Below are 20,099 nucleotides of genomic sequence, written 5' to 3' on the forward strand. Positions count from 1 at the left end.
TCTACGACTCTCATTCATCTACCAGAGTCCAACTCTGCAATCCTTTAGGAGCATCTGGAACTATTTGAATAATAGAAGGAACACACTTCTGCAGCACCAAACCTGACAAACTGGCACTATTTGAACATAATTTGTTGCCCTGCACCAGCCTGTTTCTGAAAATAATTAGAAAATAATATTTTTAGAAGGTGTTCCAAAGGGAAGGGGCTGTTTTATATAATGACCACCTTACCATAACCACCTTATCACCGATAGATATGTAAAATGACCCATGGCCACCAGCATGCATCCTATGCTTTGTCCTCTGGAAAACAGAGTGTAGGTGATGCTGTGCCACAAGCTGCCCATGACAGTCTTTCAAAAGACATATTTAAATACAGAGCGATGCTTTGAAAGTCTGCCTCTTAGGGGCAGTGTGCTTATATACAACACCATTTTCTTGTGTCTTTTGCTACACATCAGTTATTTCCCTTTTGTTGAGGTTGGAGCACATCCCAAGTAACACTGAGCCCTGCTTTTCAGTGGGTCAAGACTTCAGTTTTGGTGGAGAAAATAAATAATTTTTTAATAAATTCACTCACTGCTGAGCACAGAGATACTACAAAGATGTTTCCCACACAGCTCACTGTGCAGCACTGTGCAGGCTGCCCAGCACTTGCAGGGGCAACACAGGAAAAAGGCTGCAAATTCAGTTCATCCTGCCCCCAGATCAGCATTACCCACTCCTGACTCAGCTACTGGGTCCAGTTGTGGGTCTGCTATGAACCCTGCAGAAATCCACCAAAGGAAAGGAGGTAATTTTAGTAAAGAAACTGGCTTTGTGGCCAGGTGCTGCCCCACTGGACACCTCTCAGCCTTTCTGGAAAAGAAGTTGCTCCCAGGGCTGGGGAAAAGCCGAGTCACTTTGCTGCCTTTCAAAGTAAAATGATAGCAAAGAGCCAGAGCTATCTAGGCACAAGAATTAACAACTTCAGTGGCTTTTGATCATCATACACCTCTTTGGTCCTCCTAGCAAGCTTGGTAGTGTCTCTGTGAGAGGAAGTGAATACAGTACACACTCCTCAGGAAAACACTGAATGGGTTCACAGTGAGTAATTCTTTCCATTTAACATAAAGCCACAAGCAGAGACACAAAGGTGCTGTACAAGACAGGTGCAAGACTTTGATTTTTTATCTTGTTCTCCTGTTTTCCAGGTCTGCACAGTTATGTATGCAAAGTTACTTGCAGGTCAACAAACACATTTATCTGGACACCTTAATTATGGAAACTTAACAGTCCATTCAGCAGCAGCTGGAAAACATTTTGCTTAACTTTTAATGAGGCAAACACGCAGACATCATCATGCCACTTCATCCAGTCCAAGTATGTCTAATATTAGTCTGGTTTTCTTTGAAGCATGTGATAAGCAAGGTAGTAGTTACACCACTGCCAATCAATACAAGTCTTACCCTCTGCAAATAAAGATGTAACTTCGTAGATGTAGACAGTACTTGGGCAACGATATTTGCATAGCAAGTTGCAGTAAAGTATGAATAAGATGGTGAACAGATCTAGAAATGAGGTATCAATTAGCCTAATGGTAGAGCAGGAAAACTAGTCAAGCCATATTCATACTAAATTTCATCTTCTGACTCCTGATCTCGTTCAGATGTTTTCAGTAATCCCATTTCCATGGACTGGGACTGTTTAACCTTTGAACGAACTGCCCTAGAAAGAACAGGAGAAAAAAGAGTGGACATACATATTAGAAATCAAATAGTGACTCAGAAGCTTATCTGACCATTTTTACAAAAAAAATATTAACTCTTGCATCTCATTGAGGAGTTAGGATGATTGATTTATGAAGATTGTAGTGGGCCACTGTGGAAGATACTGTCAAGAGGAGATAGTGATTTCAAGCACTATCAATAATAATTATTTCAATTATTTCAACATAACCAAAGACCTTGGTTGTGGATACCTGTATGTTAACACGCGTGACCACTATACAATGTGAGCATGTACCGTAATATTGGTACGTGCTTCATTTAACAATTCCACCTGTGTGTATCGCTTGTAAGAGCTTGTTCCTATGGACACATCTAAAAACCTACATCTTAAGCAAACCTCAGTGCAACATCTAGAAAGTTCGACGTGGTGCAGGCACAAGATTGAGAGCTGTGTTCACTTGGAAGAGCACTATAAAGCTGTGAAGAAGAGTGAGTCTGGGGAGCCTCATCTAATGCTGCAGCAGCCACTGTTCCCAGCATCAGAAGGGATGCAAGATTGCTGTCACCTTCTCCATAGTTGCCATCCTTTACCTGACAAACCACTTAACCAGCCTTGAGTGTCAGTGACTTTTGTACTGAGATTCAAAAAGAAATGGCACCTCCCTGGTGGAAAGCAAAATGCGAGAACTACATATGGCCAAAACATGATTAAATAGGGTTATTAGGATGGAAAGGATGAAGCAAGGTGCGAGAAGCATGTTTAGGACAGTGCAAGCAGAAGCTGATAACACATGGCAGAATCAGGCTTGTTTTTGCCACTGCAGTTGGAATTTTGTCAGAATTAACACTAGGGTGAGGAAAAGGGCTATCTTTAGAAATTAGGGGATGAAACTGTCTAGTGAAAAAAATAAAGCAGTTCTGCTGGCAGGAAACTGATAGCAATGAATCCTGCCTGAAGTTAAAGTCTTCAAAGTTCAGCCATGAAGCCTGCTGACCAAGCCACTTGGAATAAGTAGACATGAGCACTGGGAGAGAAGATGTTGTAGGAAAAAAAGGTCTCTCCTATTTGTAGTTTTTTATGCAATTATGGATGTGGAAGACTACCAAAAAGATCTCATTTTATGTGAGAAACATTATGCCGTCAGAACTGTACTTTATGAATGTTTTTCCCTTTTCTACTGAAGCAATGAGTCATGTTGTCTTCATTGATTAACAATATCTATTTTTATTTTGCCTTACAAGACAATTAATTATTGTGGAAACCTTTTGATTCGTCAGTGAAACCTTTCTAAAATAAACTTCTGGTAGACTAAGTAGACAGGTCTCCAAAGTTTTAATGTTTCAAGTAACTTACCAGCTGACAATCGTGTAATTCACTGCAAGTATAAGAAAAGCAAAGGCATAATGCCAGCAATAGCACATGGTCAGGAACATCATGTTAGTATGATCAGTCTGATTCCACTCTGGGCTACCATTTGGAGGATAAAGCACGAAGCCAATCTGTAATAAAATAGAAGATATTTAGGAAATGTGATTTGATGTATACTCTATGCCATATCATGTATTGAGCTACCCATCATGATGCGAGTGTTTAGTTTTCTTAAAGTGCTGATTATTTCTGTGATTATTGTTAAAAACAATTTTGCAGTCACACTTACATGTGATGAATCAGTTTACACAGTTTTGTGCAGAAATGCCTTTGAAGATGCAGAGCCAGTCCCAGAGACCCCCTGCTCACAAATTATTGAGCCAGCCCAGCAAGTCCCGCAGTGATCCCAATTACATACTGTGGAAAGGGGCTGGTGCTCAGCCATGTATGGTCTGAACTGCAAGCACATCCCCAACCAGAAAACCTGCCCAGCAATTTGCACCGACTGACTTCTTATCAGCAGCATCTTGGAATGCGTTACATGGTTCAGAAGAAGAATAACAAATCAATAAATAAAGGCAAGCTATGAGTTTATTTCTCCTGGGCCACCCAGGAAAAAGGTCAGGTTTTGAAATTATGTAAAAACTGAGCTTTCTCATGCAAGGCTATAAGCTCATATGAAATATCTAGCTGATTTATTTATTCAGAGCCGGGAAAGATCAAATTCATATTAATGCATAAGCTGGGAAACTAGTAATCCCAAATCAGGGTCTGCCTTGACAAGCACCAGTCCTCTGTACTGCCTAATGCTCTTCAAAGTCACTGCTCAGCAGTTTAGCCAAGAATTTTGGAGCTGGGAAGAGAAGAGGAAGGAGAAGGGGAGGAGTGAATTTTACATGTCCATGCAGAGAATATAATGAATGAGGGTGTTGATGATGCAGAAAGAAATCTCCTTTACCTTTTACAAATTTGTCATGCTGCAGCCAGTATGTGGTTTGCAGTCACACATACGGTTGAAGTCTAATGCGGGTGTGAAAAAAACCACACTTAAATGTCTTGTATTTTTAGTTCTTCTTCTTTCTTTTTTTACTTTGAAACAAAAAGCACATTGTCTCTGGAACTAAAGAAATAGCTTGTTCTAAAATTAGACTAGGCACACAACAAAGAATAAATGGTTGTGTCTAATTCCTCTTATGTAAAGCTTCTTAAATCACTGAAGAAAAGTTTACAACCAAGAAAATTTTAAAAGCGCTGCAGTACCAGGCTCTGGAGTTCACTTCTAGAAAAACAGTGCCATTTCAGAGGTCTGTCTTCTTGCCAGAGCAAGTATTTAAATATTTGGTTTGGTGCTGAGTGTCCAGTTCTCCTAAGGAACTGCAAACGTTTTTATTCATCGTGTCTGGCCAGCATATGAAAAAGGGAAGCCAGTCTAGACACGCTGGAAAGAAAAATCACTAGAGTGACCTCAGTTCCCTGCTATAAGATGAAACACACATTGGCACTAGTACTCGTATTTCTTTGTCACAAGATTACAGCAATTCATTTAATTCTCTCTCTTGTTTGACAGCAGAGAAAGGTATACTATCAAGTATCACAAGTAAGTGAAGGCATGGCAGATACATTTTGAAGAGTCCTTTTGGGAGCCACATCCCTGAAATATAAAAGTTTGGGCTGTTACTTCTGCTCAGTTTCCCAAAAACTGGCGAAAGTCAAATGCTTTATATCACCCCATCTCTTAATGAGAACTGGGAGCTCAAATGCCTCTTAAACCTGAGTTGCTGCTGTTTAAATGCTTTTTAGAAAGTAAAAAAAGGCAGCCAACGTGGAAGATAATTTGGACCTTCTTTACTCTTCACGCAACACCAATGAGTGCTTTGCCTCACCTGTCCAGAGCTCTGCTGGGCATTCACTCCTTGCTCCAGCAGCTGACAGGGGAAAGTGCCTTTGTAAAGAACAGCATATATGGCCAGGCTGTAAAATCACTGCCATTTGGCAGGGGAATTTTGAACAGGATGTTACAGAGATCAGAGGGGATGTTCAATTGCAAGGGAGAGTTCAAAATACCACCTGGGCTTTTTTACTGATTCAAATAAAAGACGCTAGAAGTAAACTGGCTTCTTCATCTGTAAAACAGGTATGATAAATACTTTTGTCTCTTTAAAAGGACATTAAGAGTGCATTGTTTTCTATGAGTCCTTTGAGGTCTGTGTTTAACAAGTGTATTATATCACCTATGGTACACCTGTAAAGGGGTAAATGACTAATTTTGGTGAAGGACAAAATTCCTAAGGCAGAAAAGTGACCTACCTGCCAGAACCAGCTGCCTTGTAATATGCAGAGGCTTGTACGAAACATCTCTAGCACAACACTGCCACGGAAGAAAACTTCCAGAAATATGCAAACAGCAGCTCCAAAGATAGCAAATAGCAACAACTGATGAACATGAACATCCAGCATGGCTCTTCCGTGAAGATGGTAGCAAAAGAGAAAACCTGGAATCAATTGAGTGATCAGTTTAAAATATTCTCTTCCTTTGTAATCTCCCTATATCTGCTTTTAGAAAACAGTGAACTGTTAGCATTTCTTGTTATGCCAATATCACTTTCTCAGTTGAACCAAGAGTAATTTTTTGACTGATGCCTACATACTGTGTACTCCCACTATTGAGCTCAAACCAGGAGATTGCATGGGAAGCTGCTGCTCTGTCACCTTTCATTTAAAACATGTTAAGGTCTCATTCATCCGTCTCTGCAGTATAACAAGAGGGAAGCTATGAGGTATACTGTGCATACAGAAAATATAAATTTAGTGCAATTCCAACATGATTGCTATGCAGCTAAATGCGCTCACACTGGCTTTAGCTAACAAATTGCATCCCATGTCAGTACATGCATTGAAGCACATGTCCAAGCTACTGAGCACTTATCCAAAACAGGCTTGTGCTGCTATTTCCATAACATTTATGTTGGTATCTGAGCCAGTTAGGAAAGCAGAGATACACCTCTGCAATGTGTGATCATATTCTGGGCTGCAGTTCAGACAAACCCTCAGCAGTTCAAGGAGGGCCAAGAGTGATCATATTTTATGCATGTCAGGGAGTTAAACATTCAGCTCCCGTAGGCTCATTCTCTAAGGCTGATTTGAGAATCCCAAACCAAAGGCTGATACCCTTCTGCAAGTCTGACATGCACATCTGCAGAGAGAGGTGAACTCACCTTCAATGAACACTGCTAAGGAAAGCATCATCCTGTCCATGGCTACTGGCAACGCGTTGGTCCCATGGGCCACGATGTCAACCAATCCTGAAATGCCATAGAAGAGGTACATGGTGGCGTGTTGCCAGTTCATCAGGTGATCCCAGTGCTTTTCCTCATAATTATACAGCTTCAGATGAGGTCCATCGGGAACAAACTGCTCGGCCACCATTCCTGCACATGAAAAGAGAAGTATAATTCTTTGTCCTGGTGCTTAAGGTATAGACTGGTGATAATTCTTCATATAAACAGCAGAGGCAACGATATACCCCCACGCAACATAATGCCCATTAATTTGGAGTTTTTTCTGTCTTTCAATCCCTAACATTCTGTGATTCTGTGATTCTATGATTCCTGAGAACTGCTCTGGCTGATTCCTGTGTTTTGCTCCCTTCTTCCCAGTTCAGCCATTCCAAGTAAAGTTTTCAACATGTTCTCCAAATTCAAATGAAAAATGTAGAGAGGCTTAAAATATATTAGTTTTATATGAATTTTCAAGGAAATAGGCAGTGCATGAAAGAGAGACAACATCAGTTGCTTTGCTGAGGGAAAGATGACAGAGTGAGCTCAAGCATATATTAAGCATCATATAATCCAGAGAGGAGAAAGACAAAGGCAACTAGGCTTCATCTCCACCACTCCTGGTGGGATTATTTGCGTTTTACAGTTTCCAGCAGTGAAAATTGAGACCCCTATTCTGTGCTGCCTTTAAAAAAAAAAAAAAAAAATTGTTATTGTAGTAGACCTCTGACTGAATTTTTCAGCTGCCTTTCCTAGTGGTTCAAACATGAGTATAATATATGCTAAAGTCCCCGAAAGAAGGTTTTACTGTTTCAGTCCCCTGCATTATGCAGGATGATAGAGTTCAAATACTTAATTTAAAGGGAATTTTACTATAAAACCATAAAAGGAAATCTCTCCACCATGCAGAGCTATTAAAGGTCCCATGGGAATATACACTGAGTTACAATTTGAATTGCTGCTCCACTGCTTCCCTTACCTTGGCCACTTGATGTCTTGCTAAGTAGCTGCAGTATTCCAGAAAGGGGAAAGCTGCTTCTAGATACTTTGTATGATCACTGAAGCTTGGGAAGGGTTTGAAATACATTGTGCTTTTAGGACACTGAAGTTAATTTTATTGTTTATAAAACATGGGCCAGCATCCTGCTGTATAAGTAGATATGGTGCAGAGCAAATGCAGTGATTTTCTGCTTTTAAGTTGTCTTTACACGGAAACAGCAGTTTTTACTTATTCAACTGCTTTTAGTGTTTGTTCTTGTCAGGCTTTCTTGTCCACATTTTTGACTGGAATTGAAATTGCCAGATGTTAAAATAATAGCTTTTCCTTCAGAGTCAAAACCCACTACATTAGTGTTTTAGCTGCCAAACTATCTCTAGTCATTGACTGGGAAATTTGTAGGAAAGATGCCCCCCACGCACACCTCAAAATGAGCATTATTGTTTAGGTTTTGATAATTTTTTAAGGCATATCAAAGTATATACTGTATGCACAACAACACTTCAGTGCCAATGTATCTTAACTGATACAGATGAAGGAAAAGTAGGAAGACTATTTTGGCACAACCTGAACATTGATTAGACATCAGGCAACTCAGCATTCAAAGAAAAGTAGATAGATAGAATTGAAAAATACTGAAAATTAGATCCTTTCCACTTGTGACCCACATGTGCTGAGCTCTTCCTGGTCCCCTACTGTTTAGTTTACTTACTTTCTAAAGGTAAATTGCTAACATACAGTATGCTGGAATGTAAACAAGAACTCCAGTTGGCTGCACAGATCTATATTTATTTTGTCAATAACTCAGTGGAGCCTACTGACAGCTGCTCTGGCTGGATTCAAAAGGCAATGTCCCCACAGTCTGATGCCCCCAGTCTATATGTGAGAGCCCCTTGCGTAAATGTCTTATCTCCCTCCCTGAAGTAGCAGCATATGAACATGCAGATGGACCGACAGATGTCAGGAGACCTTGTAGAAGCTCCAGAAGAGTGCTATGGATGGAAATAATGTTACAGTCATAACTATAATATGTAATTAATAGCAGTAGCACCACTAGTTCTTAGTTTCATGGTGTACCAAAACAGAATGACGTATGTTTTATCAGAGAACAAAATTAAAACAAAAACAAGCAAAAAGTGTTAAAAGGCACAGCCTTTTTGTTGTCTGCCCCAAGTCCACCTCACTTACCAATCAAGGCAAAGACAGCTTTGATGATCCCCTCAATAAACTCCAGGCGCTGAAATCCTGCCCTGGAACCAAGGTAGCAAGCGTTCTTGTTTTTTCGACAGGCGTACTTAAGTGGATACTTCACTGACCACCACAAGCCAAAGAGAAGGAAAAAGCTTCCAGGTAGGGCATGCCCTTTGAAATTGCCCATGGTTTTCTGCTGTGTGACACCTGAAGATAAAACAAATGCTAGTTGATTATAGGAGTAGTAGGAGAATTCTGTGGGTTACAATTTTAAAGCATCTCTCTGCATAGATCAAAAGGGTGTCACTGAATTAAACACTCACAATTTATTTAAAAATAAATTTGAGTATTTATCTTCCCCAGCTGTTCAGAACAGCCAGGCATTCTCCCCAGTTTCACAGCTTTGCAGAACAAGAATGAAAGCAGCTGACTTGAAATGCAGAGCTGGCAGTTGGCAAGCTAAGAGTAAAAAGCCATAGTGCACTATGTTATGCTCTCAAAGTTGTTCTAGCAAAAGAAAGAATATAAATATTCACAATTTGGTTGTTTCACCTTTAAGAGTGTTCTGTGTTTCATTTTTCTGCAAACAGAAATCCAGAAAATACCAGACTGAGGGAAAAATGAAGTGTAGACAGATCTGATGGCATTTACTAATAAACCGTATTTTGTCTTTCAAACCGGATGCCTCATTGTGACTTACAAACATCAAGTCATTCTCAATATTTGATAGGTGAATTATGCACCCACAACTAGATACATATTACCTCCATCAAGTACTTTGAGTGATAAGGTTATTAGTTGGTCAGTGTTATACAGCCATACAAAAGCAGTGTCATCAGTAAAACCTAGTAATTGTGGTCATCATCCCAACTTTTAGGAGACGTAACTTAGCTCCAATAGCTTCTTCATTAAAATTATAGTTCTAACATTTGATTGTGATTTTTCTTCAAGTTATTATGAACAGTTGTTGTGCATACACAGTATATAATCAAGAATAACCACTCTAGAAGCACTGGCAATCTGTACTTTCTGTTATTATTGTTGCTGACTTAAAAATCCAATCACCACACTACACTGGAACCATCTGGATGTGGATAGAACATGGAGGCTCTGGTATACTTTTATTTTCAGTAAGTATTTCCTATGGTCAGCTCTGCATAAGAAGTTCCAAACTGTGGCTTGTGGGCCATGGAGTACTTGCAGACGGTTCACATAATGCTGTCTAGTCACGTAGCTTGAACTCTTTCCTATTTCTGGAGGCTAAACTCTACTGAAGGTTTTTTTTTCTTTTTCTTTTTTTTTAAGAAGAGGAACTTTTCCACATACACAGGTCCCAAAGCTGCCATATGACTATTACCCAATTGCATGAGGAACAGTAACTTATATAGCCACAAAGGAGAAGACAAAAAAAAAAAACAAAAGGACTGTTCATGCATAGCACAAGGCAGGTTATGATTTAAACACGGTTGCTGAAGAGGGTCCTGCCCATGCTGCCTGTCCCCTTCTCTTCCAGAGCCCAGTTCTCCCACTGTAAGGGCTGCAGAACAGGAGGGGTGAGCTTTAAAAGCCTTCCCTGGGTAAAAGTCACCTTAGCTAATTTCTAGGGAAGTACTGCTGAAGTACAAGAAAAGGGAACAGTGCTATCAGTTGCCCAAGCAAGCCCATTTCTGGATGTGTCTTTACAGGTATTGCCAGCGCTGGCATCTGTGTCTGGAAGGAAAGCCTGCCCAGAAGGCTGCACCTAGTCCAGCAAGGCTCCTGGGGAGCAGCACCCATCAGCCATGAGGCAGGGAACAAGGGACAGATTTCCGTATTCTTATGAAACTTAAAGGACTCCTTTTGAGATTTCTACTATGTGGGGAAGGGCTCCTGCATGTCACTTGTCTCCTGTCAAGAAAAGCAACGGCGGCTGCCCAGAGCTGTTGCTGGGGGCTTTGATTTGCCTGGAGATCAGAGCAGCAAAAGCCATGAGGAGGAGGGAGCAGTGGCAGCCCCTGCAGCTGGCTCTCAGCACCAGCAACCTGACCACTGGGATAGTGATGACAACCTCCATCTCCTCTAATAAAATGCCGAATTAAGCTCTAAAGCTCCCCAGGGCTGAGTATGTTTTAGTAGCGCCAAATCGGCCTGCTTGTGAGCTGAGCATCTCTGATCCTATCCCAGGGTGGGCTGGGCAGGGCAGGAGGAAGAGGTGGTAACTGAGGGTCCGAGGGTCAGGAGACACTTCCTCTGTCTCCTCTGCCTCCCCCACCACCCTTGAAGTCCCGATGCGTTTATGCCTGTGTGGTTTATTTGCAGGTGGGGAAAGCACTGCTCACGGTTGAGCAGCTTACAGCACAGTTGGGCTCTCGGTGGTGAGGTTGGGGAGCTCAGCCTCATAGGTTAGAGGTGACCTCCACAGTTTTGCACAAGAGGCATCTCATTTTGGAACATCTTTAGTTCAAAGAGTCTGACTAGTTAGTGCATCGCTGCGAGTACTCAATGCACCATCATTTGCCTTAAAAAAAGGGCAGTGCTAACAGCAGTTGAAGTTTTAGATGGTTGCCTAAACTTTGCTTTAAACTTTGAAATACTTCTTTTGCTTTCAAAGACTTAATTTCTGGTTCTTTTAAAACTTACTGGCCTGAAAGGCATTTCTTTATTTTCAAACATGCTGGATTTTTTCCTCCTTTGAATGAAAGGGAGGCAGAGTGGAGAGTGGCTTTTCCTCACCATGTGTCTGATCTCACTGAATACCATTCATTAGAAAGACTTTATTCATTAATTATTTTGTTATTCACCATAGACATAGCACTCGTAATGGAAAGATTTACCCTCTACCACACATCAAAGCAAGATACTGGATTAAAAAGGCAAATTAAACCTATGAAAAGCCTCCCTTTAGGAGAGTACAGCTGCATTATGGATCAATTGAAGAACAGTGTGTTAATGTCATTTGTAGTGCACAATATACCAAATTTCAAAATAAATTCTCAATCTGTAAATTCACACCTGGGTTATCTAGAGTTCTAATCACTGCAGGATTTTTCTGCCCTAAATCTGTGTAAATTATCAAGGCACTCTGCTTAAAACTATTTTTGCCTTTCCAAACAAGGGAAAAGAATAAAAGACTGATACAGCAGCTACTGCTACTTATCCATTATAAACAGAACAGAACCAGAAAATTTGTTTTTTTGCTATAAACAATACAATGACATATTATTAGCTTTAGAGAGTGTAAACTTCAGTCTGAGTTCATGCAGAGATTTGGAAACTATTTGTAGGATTTCTCTAGAAAGAGATAAATCAGATGTGCCAGCCAGCTGTTGTGGCAGACCTTTGGGACACTGAACCTCAACACAGTCAGCTTCAGAAAGGAGTTATGTGAATTATACTTCAAATTCCTAGTAAATTTGAAAGAGTTCACCTTAAACTGATTAAACTTTCTAATTCATTAATTCTCTCATATCAGGTCTGAGAGTTTATTTCAGTGAGGCTAGAAGTCGACTGCCACCACCCACAGTTTTGAGGTGACTGAGAAGTTTGCCTGCAAGTAAACCAGGTGATATTGTGTGGTTTGGGGGCCTAGTATAACACTAAGGACATAGAGAGGATAAGTGGGGCCTCCCCCCACAAGAAAATCACTACAGGGTCAGGAGGTGGATCTGGGAGGTGAAAGAGGAGGAGGACAGGATGGCGGGCTGCTGCCTTTCTGCACAGCAGTTTGGCATCCCCCATGTGCAACCCAGGAGAAAGCTGCTCCTGACAGCTCTTCTGCACAGCTTGGGAGCCAGCCCATTTTGGTACTTCATGTGCTGTTTGTTGAATAAGGATGGCATCAGGAAGTTATAACAATACTTCAGCATCAAAACTTCCTTGGTGCCCACCACTGTCCCTAGAACACATCATCCTCCAGAGATGCAAGCAGAGAGAATCCTGAGGCTGCCGCACAGCTAGGTGCCCTGAGGTTTGCGTTTGGTCATGTGTGGTCTGCCCACGCTCCCTCCACACGCTCAAAGCCACCCAGCCACATCAGGAGCTGCATGTATCGCTGCAGCTGGTGACCTGCTTGCACAACCCTGCCCCTCTCCAAATCCTGCCCCTAACCCTGCCAGACAAAGCCAATGGTGCCGCTGCCTACAAGAGGCACACAGGCAGCTGGTGTCGCCTGGCCACATGGATGACTGGGTTTGGCTTTCCAGCAAGCGCACATGTATTCCCTGACCACCGCTGATCGGATCGCCCCTGCTACCTGCTGTGTGCACTCCTGGGGTCCCTGCAGGCTCACCCAGCTTTCCATGTCTCCATCCTGAAGCCTTACCACGCAGGACCCTTCTACCTCCAGCAGCCATGGGGCCACAGCAGCCAAGGCACCAGCAAATCAAATTTTGGCCTCTGGCAAAGCAAATTTTGGATTCTACCTGGGTGAAGCCCCAGCTGACTGCAGCTGCCACCCCAAGGAGCATGCCCAGGAACCAGCAAACAGGACACAGGCTCCAGCCCAGATTTGGGCTTTCCACGGCAAGTATTCCTGAAAACCCAGCTCTCTGGAGGGTGTGGGGCACACAAGGAGAGGAGGCTGCTGTCAGGGTTCAGGGGTACCCATGGGCTTTAACTGCCCCAACCAGCCTCACCCAGGAACCCCACCCTGGCACCCCCACCCAGGGTATCAGGTGGGAAAGAAGGTGAAGAGCAAGTGCAGTTTCCAAGTGAGCATTCAAGAAATTCTGTGCATTTTTGCGGGTATTAAAAGCTGCTTTTTTAGCCTGGAAATTATTTCACTTACCCTGGCAGAATGAAAGGCAGGTAAGAAACAGACTTACATGACTGATTATAACATCTACCTTTTTCAGGAGGAATGTTTCATAACATTTACTGGTTTGATTCCTAATCTCTTGAGGCCACCCAAGTGAAGACTAAAGCAAGACTTGCAAGTGGTGTGGAGAAACTAGATATGTCACTTCGTTACTCAGACAGCTTCTCAATTGCTTCTTAAAGGACTAGATTAGTTTTCCTATTTCCCCTTCACCCTTTAAAAAAAAAGACAGGGGTTTACACATTCTCCTGCCATAGCAGGATGCCTTGCAATTTCCTGTGTTTATCAAGCCCTGGGGGATGTTAAAGAGGACAGGCAACCAGAAATGTGGGTTTTTTTCCAGAAACGATACAAGTTCTGAGGCCACAAACTCTGCTGCAATGCATTCATTTCTGCTACAGATCCATAGGATAACAGAAATTAAAACTGGAGATTAAACATTAACAAAGTATTATTTTTCTCCCATAGACTAGATTAGGAAACAATGATGTGGAGTTTACAATATTTGATACAAAATGTTTTTCTGTAACAGCCACAATAATTGTTCATGGTATCAGTGAGAATAGTGGACCCAGATAAGAGAAGGAAATAGCGTATTTGTAGACACTTTCTATTCAGTGCATAGGCTGTGATCACACAGCTTCTACCGAAAACTAGAATCCAGCAAAGTTCAATGCATCTAAGACAAAGAAAATCACAGAGAATTTTACTTCGCTACCAAAGTTTCCTACTTGCACTTAAAGACGTATTTACAATGCAAGTGCCTTTTATCCTGCAGCCATTAAATTGTAAACATGAGGGAGAGCCACACTGATCTGAAAAACAATGTCTGCTGTAATTACTTTGTTCACTAAATGGAATGCTGATTTCATGTCATGACTAAAAGCATTTCAGCAACTACAACCCCACATTTCCAGATGAGATCACTGCTTTGGTGTTAAGGAAATACTCAGCTGGCACCTATAGCTACTTCAAAAATAAACTGGAGCTAAGTAGTGTGTATGCTAATGAAAGCAAGACTCGAGACTTCTTGAAATACTAAAAAATTGCAGTACAGACTTGATATTTTTGGCTTAAGGGTGTGGGAGATAAAGGTTTTTTAGAAGAAGTGTCACAAATAGGCCTCTCTGAAGCTATAAGACAAGAATTCACCCCTTGATAAAATCTTCAGACCTACAAGACAGGGATGAAAACCAAAAATCCTGAAGAGGTAGTGATCAGAAAGCTATATACTGATGTTAGGAGGGACTCCAAGACACAGTCTCTCACAGTGTTGAGTTTGGGCCCACAACCTGAACTACTCTATTTTTTCTGTGCCTTGCATCTGTTGACAACTCCTCCTTCCCAGATTCTTGTCCTTCCCAGCACTTTGAGTGCTCCTCACTGTGTTTTTTCATCTCTTGTGACCCTCAGTTTTCTGGCTTTCTTTTCCCTTTCTCTGTGCATCTGCTGACTGTTCCTGCTCCCACATCTGAGCAGGCTGTCTCCGGGGGTTATCCAGGGACAACAACACTCTGTAATAGTTTTACCATTGGCTCTTGATATCTAAGCAGCTGCTAGTCTCTGGATATGAAATTTTTGGTTCCCCAGGACTGCCAATTTGGAACCTCTTATTCAGATCACAAGTTCAAAAACCACACACACGGAATAAATAATTAAATTTTGTGATTGCATGTAATATATAAAAGTCATTTTTTCCTGTTAAAGATGCACAGCTCCTTTATTGACCATATAACCTGGTATTTGCTAGCACTGCTTGAAATAAAGGGTAAAATAGCATGGGTTTGTGAGTAAACTATTGCAGGTATGAGAGTGCTGCCTCCTGCGGGACTCTGTTTGGCTTCAACCATCTCAGCTACTCTGCTGCCCACAGGAGCCCAGTAGTAGCTGCTGCCTCCCGTGGGGTGACCTTCCAGCTGTACCCTCTGTAGATCAGCAATTCCCTTCCCCGCAGAGGGTCACAGCAGGCTGCTGCCCTCAAAGTGAGGTGCTGCCCACACACTGCTCCTCCCAACACAGTAGACTCAAGTTTTATCTGTGTGTGGCAGGGCTGAGCGCTTTTGGACAGATGGCACAGTGGGAAGACATGCTGTGACATCCCGCTGCTGTGCTGCAGGAGCTCTTCACTTAATCCAAGATTGGCTCTCCCTTCCAGTCCACCTGGCGCTGAGCTCAGCTAGAGCTTTTATTCCTTCCTGGTTTTACCCTGAATTGTACCAGCTAATGAAATTCCTATATGCTCTCCCTTTTTAAAGTAAATTCATCCTATTATCTTTAAAACAGCCTGAATCACTTCAATAAACAACCTCTGCAGGACTCTAGGTAACCCTGAAGGCCCACAGTCAAGCAGACATCACACCACCAGTAAGAAGATTGCCCCTTGGATACCTTACCAAAAACAGTTTTGTAGGGTGTAATCTCTGTCTCCTTCTTGTAGTTCCAAGTGTGCTCATCTACATGTTCTCTGCTTCCTGACAGACAAGCTAGGAAAACGTCAAGAGAGCAAAAGTTTGATATATCAGCTGATGATTTAAGGATCAATGCCCTGCTCTGGGGAAGAAATAAAATAAAACATGGTTTGGTTCCTGTTAACATCGCATTTATGGACCTCCCCTTACAGCATCTTAACACTATAGTCAGGGCTTCAGTGGAACAGTCTCATAAGACAGCAAAAGTGACAGGGCCACTATGGAAAAGACTATGACAAATATTTGTAATAAATTCTGATGACCACCTGGGCTGTGAAAGATCCCACATTTGACTCTTACAAAGCTCTTCACAGACTGCTAGGAGTTGCTGCAATTGTTATTTATGTTTCCAAATACTTCTTGAAGACAACGACACACAGCCCAAAAAAAAAAGAAAGGTGGGCCTCTACTGAGAAAACTCAATGTTCGAGTATTCTACAATGGTATTTTCCACCTGCAAATAAGCCAAGTCTGAAAGAGAATAGTGAGGAATTCTGTTCTTTGATAAGGACAATACTTCAGGTATGAAGGACAGGGCTTTCTGACCTCCATATGATTTAGAATTCTTTGGTTACAAGGATCACTTCCTTACCATAACTACCAGTGACTGTTCAGAAAAGGCATTAAGATTTTTCTTCATTACATACAGTACCAGATATTGGGGTGACTGGAGCCTTCGAATGAGAAACTGGAATATTACAAAGAAGACCCTGGTTTAAAGAGTCGGCAGACACTAACAAAATACGGTAAACAGAAGTGCCATGCTGTGCTGTGCATACTAGTAAGCTTCCAACTTAAGGATAGTTGCAAGTTGACAAACACAGGAAGAGTGCTCATCTCAACAAATGCAAGAGCATTAATAAGTTCTTGATGATGTTCATAGGAAGGACTCAGCTTTCTTACCAAAAAAAAATGTGAACAGGCTCAGTTAGCCAATGTGACACTCATAACAGCTCATACCTGCGCAAAAAGCAGGTGGCACTTGTAAAAGATGAACTTCCCCTGTCCCCTGATAGGGAGGAGACTGGAAACCAGCAGCATGTGTCCAGAATATTGGCTTGTAGTGGGACACCGTGCTGCATTTTGCTGACTCCTCCTTCTGAGATTCAGCCTCCTTTTCTTGAATCTCTTCCTTCTGAAGTCATTTGATTAAGTGATTAATAACCTTCAGCTATTCTGTCTGTCTGTGGAATACGGTCAGGTAGTGTCAGCCCTCAGGGCTCTTAGATGGAAAATAAGAATTATTCAAAATAAATGTTTGAATCTCATGGATTTGTATGCTTTAACCAATAATATTTGAGGGCTTGGAGCTCACAACATTGTGTTGTCACAAGAAGGAAATATATAAAAAACTTTCTTGTCAGTAGTTTCCATAAAGCCATGCAACAGAGGGTAGGATTTGCCCCTAGAGCTTTGCCTTGGCTGACTTGCCTTCGTACCTGGAAATTATCTCTGCAGTCTTGTCTGTCAAGATCAGGGTGTTTGATGTACTGCTTGTCACAAGGGTGACCAAGTGCAAGGCCTATACCAGCTGTTCCTTGGGGAAGACACATTCTCAACAGCAGAAAGATGAGTGGGTCAGAAAAGGAACACTAATGAATAAATGGGAGAGTTGGCAAGGCAGTCTGTAACATCAATAATAGCTTGGAGAAATGGCTGTCTGAGCTAGCCCAGCTTGAAAAATCAAAATGCATCAGAGAAACAGGTATAGCTCCTCTTTATCAGACCAACTCGTACTCACTAAATGGGAATCAGCTAGTGCTAATGCAACATTAGGAGAAACTGAAGAGTCCTCCATAATGCAAGTCCACAGTAGCAGTGACTTCAGTTCCTGCTGCCCCTCAGATGAAGGAATGAATGGAAAGAGCAGGAGTAATGCTATGGAGTAGGAGCTTTGTAATTCAATCAGACCAGCAGCCACAGCAAGGGGCTGTATCCTTTTCCAAAACCACTGATGTTGCAGATGCTGCACTCCATATCTTAGAAATGTCTCAAGTGCAAGGTCATACAGAGCAAGAGTTTTAAGAATTTTGCTCAAATAGCATTAAAATGTTATAGCAGGCCCTGGCTTCAGCATAAATTGATTAGAAGAGACTTAAGTCTCCTTTTATCTTCTGGAGCAAAAAAGCAGTGCCAGAATGCAAGGTCTGGCTCATGCAGTGTGATGAGACAGTGCCACAGTAGAGTGGCACTCTACTAAAAACCAAGATTTTTCAAAAACAATGTTTAATTATTTATAATCCCTGGATCTAGGGATACTTAAGGAGTTCTTGCTCATAGCTAGGAAGAAGAGATGAAAATGACCCCTGCTGCCAACTGCAAGTGAGCATGAGCATGAGCATGTTTGGTCACATCTAAGAAACAGAGTAGGAGCCAGTTGACACAACTTTTGACACTGAGAAATTTTTATTCATGTACGTCTTCAAACTGGAAACAAGGGGCCCATTTTTGTACTGCTGCACTGGCTGTTTGCAGTACTGAGTAAAATGATATTTCCAGGCAGATTTGGTGTGCAAGAGAAGAGTAAACAGAGAGCAGTTTACCTAAACACAGGCATAGTTATTCAAGCCACTCCTCAATGTTCATTTGACTTTTCTTCCTCAGCAGTTATTTCTACCCACAGACTCCACAACTGAGAGAAATCTATTTGATTTATCCAGTTCCACTTGTAAAGAGAAAAATGCAGGAAAATACTACATAAGCAACCCCGAAAAGCAGCAAAAGACATCTGGGCAAACTTGGAAAAGGTAACTCCAGAGTCAATTATTAATTTGCATCTAAAATGGAAATTGAATACATTCCTTTTGTAAATTACAAAGTACTTTCAGTGACTTATGGTACAACTTATGACATAATTTAAATAGGTGTACAGAAATAGTAATATAAGTTGATGCAAACAGTTACACATACTGGAGAAATCAAAAGTCCTAGGTATGCAAATACACAGTAATCATTAAACATTCAGTTTAAAAATAAAGAAGCACAAACACTTTGATTTTAAGTACTTCCTAAGCTCTGAAATTTCAGAAAGCCATCTATGAGGAAGATGATGAAATTTTTGATACCATGTCAAGTATTAAACTGGGAAAGCAGAATATGATTTATCAACAAAAAATTGAAATCAAATGGAACATGTGCAGAGACAGTGAGTGTTTTTCCAAGGGTTATTCCTTTTTTTTTTTTTTTTTTTTTTTTCAAATAGACTAGATGGGCTGGGATAACCTAATTTTAGGTTATAGTAAGTAGACATGGCTACATGTAAATTCTCTTGGTTTTGCCTGGAAATTCAACTTTGAATGTACATCTTCATTTGGGATATTCAAGAAGAAGGAAGGGGAAAAAAAGCCACACGAGGAACTTGAAACTAAAGCGAACATTTTATTCACATCCCTAACACTTAATCTCCCCTTTGTTTAGCGGTCCAGAACCACTGCTGCAAAAACTCTTGTACCTGGGGTAAAATAATCCGGATGCCTGCAGGGGCTGCAGCCGTATTTTAACACCAGCAATCTTGTCAAAAGCTATTTCTGACTTAGAAGTCTCGTCTGGGCTTTTTACCTCAGGAGTCACCCCCACGGACCGAGTTAAGGCAAACATGGAGTAGTTGTTGTCCTTTCACCCGGGAATATTAAACAACCCCCTCCGCCCCCATCCCTGCCCCCGCTGCCGCCCGGCCTGCGAGGGGGAGACCTCCCGCCTCTCCCGCAACCGAGGTGGCGGCAGCCGGGCTGCTCTTACCTCCACCGCCCGGCTCCCTCGCAGCCTCTTCCTCCTCCTTCCCCGCAGCCCCTCGCCCCCTCCAAGGGCTTTCGCTGCCGGTCCGGCCGAGCCCCGCGGCCGCGGGACCCTCCAGCTGCAGCCGCCGGCCGGGGGATGCGCCGCGACCGCCCCCAGATGTTGGCGGCGAGGCCGCCCAGATGTTCCCCTGGTGGCCCCGCGGGGGGGCGGGCGGTTTTCTCCCCGCCTGGCCGGGGAGGACCCAAAACAGACTCAAATAAAAGGGGCTGGGGGAACGCGAGGCTCCATCGGGATCCGGCGCTGCTCGCTGTCCGGCCCCCGATCCTGCCCCGCTTTCCAGGAAAAGAAGCCGGGAACGGGCAGGGCTGGCGGGGGCTCACGGCCGGGGGCAGCGGCTCCCGCTAGCCCGGCCAGGCTAGGAAAACTGGAAAAAGTTCAGTGACTTGCTGACACACAAACGCTCCTTTGACCGCTGAGTCTAACGGAGGTTTTTATTTGCCTTTTTCTTCTTTTTTTTTTTTTTTGTCCCCTCCTGTGATTTTCTCCACAAAAATGA

The 20,099-nt window shown here is 42.4% G+C and overlaps 1 protein-coding gene across 2 annotated transcripts; it reads right to left on the reverse strand.

The window, feature by feature from the left end:
• Window positions 1-1,137: 1,137 nt before the first annotated feature.
• TMEM45A (transmembrane protein 45A) lies at window positions 1,138-19,869 on the reverse strand. Of its 2 annotated transcripts, XM_065062278.1 has the most exons (7): window positions 19,544-19,869; window positions 15,731-15,820; window positions 8,540-8,749; window positions 6,295-6,507; window positions 5,387-5,571; window positions 3,065-3,210; window positions 1,138-1,708 (listed from the first exon to the last, which is right to left on the reverse strand). In XM_065062278.1, the coding sequence occupies exons 3-7, from the start codon at window positions 8,727-8,729 to the stop codon at window positions 1,615-1,617; spliced, it is 828 nt and encodes a 275-aa protein (XP_064918350.1). In that variant the 5' UTR covers window positions 8,730-8,749; window positions 15,731-15,820; window positions 19,544-19,869; the 3' UTR covers window positions 1,138-1,614. The 2 variants fall into 2 exon arrangements, with proteins under 2 accessions (XP_064918350.1, XP_064918339.1); XM_065062267.1 differs by lacking the exon at window positions 15,731-15,820 and having other exon boundaries at window positions 19,544-19,672.
• Between the last annotated feature and the right edge of the window lie 230 nt (window positions 19,870-20,099).

This window comes from Columba livia, chromosome 1, assembly GCF_036013475.1.
Source record: "Columba livia isolate bColLiv1 breed racing homer chromosome 1, bColLiv1.pat.W.v2, whole genome shotgun sequence".
Taxonomy (NCBI): Eukaryota; Metazoa; Chordata; class Aves; order Columbiformes; family Columbidae; genus Columba; species Columba livia.

What these genes read in the sequence shown, in the direction of transcription:
- TMEM45A (XM_065062278.1), bottom strand. Translation starts at nt 8,729, where the DNA reads ATGGGCAATTTCAAAGGGCATGCCCTACCTGGAAGCTTTTTCCTTCTC. An exon ending in AGCTGTCTTTGCCTTGATTG is followed by an intron (nt 6,508 to 8,539) that starts GTAAGTGAGGTG and finishes TTTCATGTGCAG; the next exon opens with GAATGGTGGCCGAGCAGTTT. An exon ending in AATTACACGATTGTCAGCTG is followed by an intron (nt 1,709 to 3,064) that starts GTAAGTTACTTG and finishes TGTTCTTTCTAG; the next exon opens with GGCAGTTCGTTCAAAGGTTA.